We start from the raw sequence: 8,423 nt of genomic DNA on the forward strand, positions 1-8,423 counted from the left end.
GGTGGGGGTGGGGGGGGGGGGTCAATTTAAAATACTACTTAGTTTAATTGATCATTCTTATGCTTAAGTATGTTTTCATGTATAAAAATATAATTATTTTGCAAAAAAAATGTATGCAACAATTTGCTATTAAAATACCCTGTTTGTGATCAATAATGCTTCTAACTCCTCACACATTTACAAGGCATAAATAAGTAAGGAATTATGTATAGTCAGGTCACAATCACAAAATAAACTGCAACAACTGGACACAACATGACCAAATGTGAGCCCAATATAACCTGAATGAATGAAGGAAATTGCTTACCTGCAGTTAGGGTTGTTTTCGTCAACTAAAACTAAAATCATAAAAAAGCATTTTTTGAAACAAACAAACAAAAGGCTAACTGAAAAAAAAAATAATATAAAAAACTTTACAATAATACTACAATAATAAACTAAAACTAATAAATAAAAAGTAATAAAAACTATATAGACATAGACAGACATATTTAGATAAAAAAGAATAAACATGACACAAACACACAACAAAAAATTCTAAAACTTTAACTAAAACTAAAATGAAAAGAGAAAATATAAAAAATAAAATAATTCAAAATATGTCTTTTAGTATATCAATAATACTAAAATACTGTTGTCTGCAGTCAGCTATACAGTTAGTGTTAGATTAACTAATCAGAATCAAGTATTCCAGACAGCCATGTAATAACACTCACATTCATGTTCATTAGGCTTTGAAACAATAGAAGAATGACAGTAAGAGGCACATGGTAAGCTGGTTTCAACACATTTCCTGGTAATAACAATCTGTGTGTGTGTGCATTGCTAGAGTGAACATCAGTGTATGTCCCTCACTATAATTTCATAATTTGTTTAAATATTACATGTGTGCATGTGGTTATTTCTTCATCTCTGTGCTCTGAGTGCTTACGTGTCTGAGCAGGAGGAACTCAGTGAACGTGGCACATGGGCAGAAAAGCCAGATATGGACACGTGGTTTGGTCATTTTGTAATAACATCTGAATCTATTATATACAGAGTATAGAAAGTTGATTAAAATGAATGTAAACAAAGAACAGGTTTCATCTACTAGCTCTTCTGTTAAATAACAAAACAAGAAACATGCAGGAAAGAAAGCTATATATATTCTTCAGGATACTAAGAGATATCAATTTTCTACGTTATTGTATTTGCCTGTAATCTAATGTTAATTTTCCACTCTCCAACGGCTCACTGTTAGAGCACATGTGAAGTGACAAGTAAGACCAGTAGATTTGCACCACACAGGCTTTACAATGATTCGTCAGCGTCAGTGGTCTCTTATCAGCACCACAAGAGCAGACAGCAGCATGTTACGGCTCATTTCAGCACTCTTCCCCTGTGGGCCCCTGAACTGATCGATCATGAGGTTTCTACACATCCTGGGTTTCGCCCTCTTGCTCTGTGGCCTGTGTGTGAGGGCAGAGGAGGAAACAGCTGAGGACAAAGGAGACGAAAAAGTTGAGGACAGCTCTGAAGAAGATACAGAACCAGAGAAACCAGAAAAGACAGATGAAATTACAGAAGAGAAAGACGTTTTGGTCCTTCATAGTGTCAACTTTGATAGGGCTCTCAGTGAGAACAAGTACCTGCTTGTGGAATTTTGTGAGTACCCTATATGACTTTCCTTTCAACTATATTATATGACTATAATTATTGGGCTTACAAATTGTCATTCTGATCTTTGTCTAATTAATGCAAGAAAACACTGTGCAATATCTTTTCACTGCAATGGGTGTTCAAAATGAGAAGAAAAACGTGTTTATTTCACTTAAAAAATTGTAAGTTTATTTTTATATTTAGTTGCATGCATTTAACCTATTCTATCCACGAGCAGCACAAGAAAAGTTCAAAGATTGCTAACGTTTGTTTGACACATCATCGATAAGGAGCGCACCTGTTATTTCTCCCACGCTTGAAAGGACGGCCAGTTATGCAAATGTTACATTTGTTTATTGTGATATTGTCATTGCAGTAAAATGTTAAAGGACAAAGGTAAAAAAAAAAAAAACTGACATTATGAATGTAAATTGTTACATTTATGCAAACGCATTTAAAACTTGACTGGCACTTAATTCTGAATTACATGAACTGACACTAAAGTATAGGGTATAGTCACACTTTTTATTCTTGTAATATTTCTTTAAAAAAACTTTGGTTTATATACGGTATACATTACGTTCAAAAATATTTGTATGAAATATTATTATAACTTAACTGTTTTACATTTTAATATATTGTAAAATATAATTTATTCATGTGATGGCAGCCTTTAGTACATGAGCTTTCAAAAATAATTCAATAGAATAATATGCTGATTTCTCTCAAGATCCTCAAGAAACGTTTTTTTTATTATTATCAATGTTTCTCAGGATTTGTTGGATAGAAAGTTCAAAAGCATCTGAGCGATTCATAAAACTCTATGTCTGAAATTTGACTCAAAACCTTTTAGTTACTGAAATATAGCCTTTGTGATGTTCTAGTGTGACAACTAGCCCCAATGTGTCTTATATATATATGAATGAGATGCTGGTATAAAACTTGCTTTTGTCTTTCAAAACATAAAAAGACACTCCATGGTGTGGTCACTGTCGCAGTCTGGAACCCATTTATGCAGAAGTGGCTGGATTACTGAAAAATGGGTCATCTGAAGTACGACTGGCCAAAGTGGAGGCGACAGAAGAGAGAGACCTTGCAGCAGAGTTCAATGTGGACAGCTTTCCCACACTTAAATTCTTCAAAGATGGCAACAGGCAAAATGTCACTGATTTTTCTGGTAATACATTTATTTGTTTGGTGTGTTTGAATATGTGATGTTATTTTCATACATAGGCATATTTCTTATAGGATTATTCTGTGATTTGAACAGGAAAGCGAACGGTAAAAGGAATCACAAGGTGGCTGGAGAGGCACACGGGGCCCAGCGCTACGGTTCTCAATGATGTGAAGAGTGCAGAGGCTCTACTGGATGCAAATGATGTGGTTGTGGTTGGATTCTTCCAGGTAAATTACCTATTGTTTGCATAAAGTCACTGACTTTTAAGAAACATTGCCTTATAACCAGAGTGCTCTAGTAAAACATACATTACAACAAAAGATTTATCATTGAAAAAGTTATTATTAATTTGCTCTCTCCATCCCAGGATTTGGAAGGCGATAAGGCAAAGACATTCTATGATGTAACATTAATAGCAGTGGATGTTAACTTTGGCATCACAAGCAACCCAGAGCTCTTCAAGAAGTATGATGTAAAAAGTGACTCATTGGTGCTCTTCAAGAAGGTAATCCCAATACTCCTAGCACTACAGTTTGTTACTGCTATTGGTGGGTATTTTGATTCATCCCACTGATTCAAATTCATTGTCTGATTCAAATTCATTGTCTGAGGAGATTCTTCATTCACTGATTCATTCTACAGGTTACATCGCAACAAGTGAATCTTTTTGTGTGAAATGAGTGAGTCATTGAATCATTCAATCAACCGAGTCACTAAAAGCACAATTTGACTGAAATAAGAAAATTTGCATGATTATAAAACTACTTTGAGAAAGAGACTCCTGAAGAATTTTTAAATCAATAATGTCCTTACTTAATTTTAACGCCCAATACTCCTAGCACTACAGTTTGTTACTGCTATTGGTGGGTATTTTGATTCATCCCACTGATTCAAATTCATTGTCTGAGGAGATTCTTCATTCACTGATTCATTCTACAGGTTACATCGCAACAAGTGAATCTTTTTGTGTGAAATGAGTGAGTCAGTGAATCATTCAATCAACCGAGTCACTAAAAGCACAATTTGACTGAAATAAGAAAATTTGCATGATTATAAAACTACTAAAAGAGACTCCGGAAGAATTTTTAAATCAATAATGTACTTACTTAATTTTAACTCTTTCTTCGTCATTGATGGAATTGTCCGGTTTTCCGTGTTTTCACTGGTGTACGGTATAGGAGGCGCTATTACACATCTTCTGAAAGAGTATTGAATGTCTGGATCAAAACATGGTGAAGAAGCAGAAACAAGCGATCGCATATGTAAGCAAATACGTATGTAAAATAACGCGATCATCAAATATTAATCATTATATAAATCAAAGCTGCCTAATGAAATGACGATCCAGGAAGTGATATCCACCTTATTTTTGACGAGCCTACTGCGTTTTGAACTATGGGTGGAACTTCCGGCTTGGGGAACTTCCATTCAAACAGACTGAAACTAATCATTTCAAATCATAAGGTTGCCCTACATATAAAGCTTATCCGTCTGTTTGACTGAATGAGCTGTGGATTTTCCTTCATGTTTTATTTTCAGACATCATGAGAATAATGTAACGCTTGGTATTTTAACGTGACATGTTATAACAAGAATATCTATGGCAAGAGCTCGCTCTTGTCAGTCGCTGCATTCTTTTCCTCATGATTATTTTATTTTTTCCCTTTGCATTCCGCTGTAATAGTTTGGAAAAAGGACAACATATACTGCACATTTGTTGTTTGTTCTCCCGATTTAATTTACGATATATCCCATTAATAATTCACTGGAAAGAACGAAGAATCTCTTGTTTTTCTCCTCAAATCCTCACTTCTATTTCCAGGTTTGTTTGTTTTCACGGGTAAATGCAATTTATTGTCTGTCAAAATGATGGAAATCACTTTGAAATAGTACCAAGCAATGCTGAAGTTAATGTACATTTTTGATCAAGGCAACGTACTGTATGTCATTTTAATATTCGATGGTTGAAGGGTGAGTAGAATAATCAGGGGCACCGTAACGAGGGGGGAGGTTAGGATGATTCCAAGGGCCCGACGAGGGAGAAGGGGCCCGGAACGCGATCACGGAGGGGGCCCGAGTCAATATGCTGTTCAAGGGGCCTAGAAACCATAGCGATGCCCCTGAGAATAATGTCATCTCATTGTACGCAGTTTAAAAAAAAACATATTGTTGCGTTCATAGAGCGAGCCTTTCACTGACTGTTTACAGCTTGACGGAAGTTACACCCATAATTCATCATGGGGCGTAGGAATAAGGTGGATAGGACCATGCAAAATTTGGATGTGTTGATGGACGCGATCAATTCCATCCATGTTTTGATCATCGTTTTGAATCTGATAAAGACATTACATTACAAAAATGAGATTTTCTCAGCTTTTTGTTAAAAATGTGTTTTATTTTTAAATACAACTATTCAAGTGTTGAAAAAAAAATAAATAAATTGCATTAAGCTAGAATAAAACGTTTATTCTTTTTTTTTTTTTTAAAGCAGGGACTCTGTTCTACAACAAAATATTCTGGGTGCCATGAAAGTTTTGCAAAAATGATCAAAAATGCTGGCGGTGGCTGGCAACTTAAAAAAAAAACGCTGGCGGGGAAATAGTTAATTTTGTATGGTCATCAGTCATTTTACACAATTCCCTTTCTCTCCTTAATGTAAATAAGTTAGATCGATGACAAGGCCTACATTCAGTGCCGCCGAGTCTCGTTCTACAATAAAACACGGACTCGTTCAGCAAAGGGGGCGTGTTCAGTCAGTTGGTGCAACCAATGGAATGCATCTTTAAGGACAGTGAAAGCCACACGCTTGAGAATTAAGTAAACAAAATATCCAGTGTGTGCCTGAAATGGAAGATTCGTTTAAGAAAACTTGTTTAAGACTTGTTTAAGAAAACAGGATGTAATTTTTAAAATAATATGTAGTTTGCTCAACTATGTTTCCATCACAATCCCACATGTCCTTCTCTTTGTGTATATTCCAGTTTGATGAAAAGCGGGCAGACATGCCACTCGCTGAGGAAAGCAAGCTAGACAAAGTGGAGGTGATTTCATTCATCCATACCAACAGTATGAAACTTGTCATTCCATTTAATGAAGAGGTAAAACTTCAAAATTTACTTCACTAACCCATGAACAAACAGTTGCTAAAACAAAACAAAAAAATTGTCTTTAAAATATTAAAAAAAAATATGTGCATGAATAAAACTTTTGAATTTATGCTAATGAAGTTTATCACTGTTTTTGTTACCAAAACAAAAACATCTTTTAATTTCACACTTTTATCATTTATATTATCTTTCTGCAGAATGCTGAACAAATTTTTAGCTCTAAGGTCCGTAATCACATGCTTCTATTCATTAATACAACTGTGGAATCCCAGAATGCACTGCTAGAAGATTTTAGAGATGTTGCTAGTGAGTTTAAGGAAAAAGTAAGTTTTTTTTCCTTCTAAATAAATAGCTAAATTGTAACTAAATAATTTAATTTAATTAATATATTAACGTGATGTTTAATATAAGTTTAATTTACAGAATCAAATTATATTGGTCTAGAGAGCTGTTTTAAGCTTTAATCTTGTCATACTCATAGTCTGTGTGTATGCGTGTAGGTGCTTTTCATCACATTAGATGTTACGTCTGACAAAGTGGATCATGTGCTGAAGTACTTCAGCGTCTCTGCAAATGATGCTCCTATTATTCGCCTGATCAACACTGAGAAAGTGGTGACATATGCAATGGAAGGATCAACCATCAACAAAGATACACTGAGAACATTTTGCCAGGGTGTTCAAGATGGTACCGTGAAGGTGTGTAATGCAGCAATATTATAATTTTTAATATTCTATTTTTGTTTTCTGAATTTGCTACTAAAAAACAGTGTGTACTTTAATCTAGCCCTTTTTGAAGACTCAAGAAATTCCAGAGGACTGGAACAAGAATCCAGTTAAAGTCCTTGTTGGGAAGAACTTCAACAAAGTGGCTTTTGATGAGACTAAGAGCGTCTTTGTGGAATTCTGTAAGTTAGCACTTATCTTCTCAAACTGAAATAAAAAAATTAATAATGGCTTTAACATGTATGCCCTTCTCACAGATGCTCCATGGTGTGGTCACTGTCAGCAACTGGCTCCTATATGGGATGAGTTGGGCGAGAAGTACAAAGACCATGAGAACATAGTCATTGCGAAGATGGATGCTACAGAAAATGATGTGGAAAATGTCACTATACAGGGATTTCCTAGCATTAAATTTTTTCCAGCTGGGGCTGAAAAGAAGGTTTGCAACAACACACACTCTCTCTTAAAGATGCTATATTGTAAAAGGGCATTAAATAGTGTTTTATTTTAGTATATATATTATATTTTTTAAAGTTTGAGATTTGCTGTATATATACTAAATAGCAAATCTCAACTGCTGTTTTTTAAAATGTAACTATATTATTGCCCAGCTTTTTATATAAAGTTGGATATTTAAGTATGTCCTACTTTATCTGCTTATATACTATACAATATATACTAGGTTGCATATCTCAACTGCTGAATTGCTTTTATTGTCACCAAATTTAAAAGTGCCACACAAATAAATGTGACTTGACTTGAGCATGTTGGTACTGACAAATGCTTTTAAAATACTTTGTGAAATCAGATTGTTGACTATAATGGAAATAGAGATTTGGAGACTTTCTCAAAGTTCCTGGATAATGGAGGAGTGTTACCAGAAGAAGAGAGTAAAGATGATGATGAAGACGAAGGTGATGATGATGATGAAGATGAGGTTAGTCAAAAGCCAACAGATTTCTTTATAATTTCCTGTTATTACGAGCAAATAAAAAAAAGACCTGAACTCATTGATTTGAGTAATATAGTTGGTGCGTTTCTGCTTTTCAGGTGTCAGATGAACCGATAAAAGAGTCACCAAAATCTACCAATGAAACCAGCAAGGATGAGCTTTAAAAACAAGACATAAATCAACTAATTTGCACTGAATCAGATCAGTGTGAGATTTATGCCAATGAGCCAAATGCGTTTTATCAGGTTAAAGGTTTAGTTCACCCAAAAATGAAAATTAGCCCATGAATTACTTACCATTCATCATTCCAAAAGAAGTGAAATAAAGTGCATCCATCCATAATAAAAAGTGCCTCACACGGCTCCGGGGGGTGAACAAAGGTCTCCTGTAGCAAATCGATGCGTTTTTGTAAGAAAAATAACCATATTTAAAACGTAATAATCACTTTAATGTAGCTTGCACCAACAGTTGTACACGGAAGCAGCTCCGGGCGGATGACGTAGGATGTCGGCGTTGCGCATGTGCCGCTCATAAGTGACGCTTCCGCGTTCGTCACTTATGAGCGGCACATGCGCAACGCCGACATCTTACATCATCCTCCCAGAGCTGCTTCCATGTACAACTGTTGGTGCAAGCTACATTAAAGTGATTATCCCCGGAGCCGTGTGAGACACTTTTTTCAATGGATGGGCACTTTTACAGCTTACAGGACTGATGCATGCAACACCCGCTGAGTGGCATTAAACAGCTTGAAAGATCAAAGACTATTTTTAATATAACTCCGACTGGATTCATCTGAAAGAAGAAAGTCATATACACCTAGG

At 35.3% G+C, this 8,423-nt stretch overlaps 1 protein-coding gene across 1 annotated transcript; it reads left to right on the forward strand.

The window, feature by feature from the left end:
* The first annotated feature begins 1,376 nt into the window (after positions 1–1,376).
* LOC107663318 (protein disulfide-isomerase-like) lies at positions 1,377–7,885 on the forward strand. The gene is made up of 11 exons (XM_016453524.1): positions 1,377–1,644; positions 2,609–2,815; positions 2,909–3,042; positions 3,183–3,320; positions 5,797–5,913; positions 6,120–6,245; positions 6,423–6,620; positions 6,709–6,829; positions 6,905–7,086; positions 7,456–7,584; positions 7,698–7,885. The coding sequence occupies exons 1-11, from the start codon at positions 1,404–1,406 to the stop codon at positions 7,761–7,763; spliced, it is 1,659 nt and encodes a 552-aa protein (XP_016309010.1). The 5' UTR covers positions 1,377–1,403; the 3' UTR covers positions 7,764–7,885.
* The last annotated feature ends 538 nt before the right edge of the window (positions 7,886–8,423 follow it).

Source organism: Sinocyclocheilus anshuiensis, unplaced genomic scaffold, assembly GCF_001515605.1.
Source record: "Sinocyclocheilus anshuiensis isolate Anshui unplaced genomic scaffold, SAMN03320099.WGS_v1.1 scaffold2301, whole genome shotgun sequence".
Lineage (NCBI taxonomy): Eukaryota > Metazoa > Chordata > Actinopteri > Cypriniformes > Cyprinidae > Sinocyclocheilus > Sinocyclocheilus anshuiensis.

What these genes read in the sequence shown, in the direction of transcription:
- LOC107663318 (XM_016453524.1), top strand. Translation starts at nt 1,404, where the DNA reads ATGAGGTTTCTACACATCCTGGGTTTCGCCCTCTTGCTCTGTGGCCTG. An exon ending in GTACCTGCTTGTGGAATTTT is followed by an intron (nt 1,645 to 2,608) that starts GTGAGTACCCTA and finishes AAACATAAAAAG; the next exon opens with ACACTCCATGGTGTGGTCAC. An exon ending in CTAGTGAGTTTAAGGAAAAA is followed by an intron (nt 6,246 to 6,422) that starts GTAAGTTTTTTT and finishes GTATGCGTGTAG; the next exon opens with GTGCTTTTCATCACATTAGA.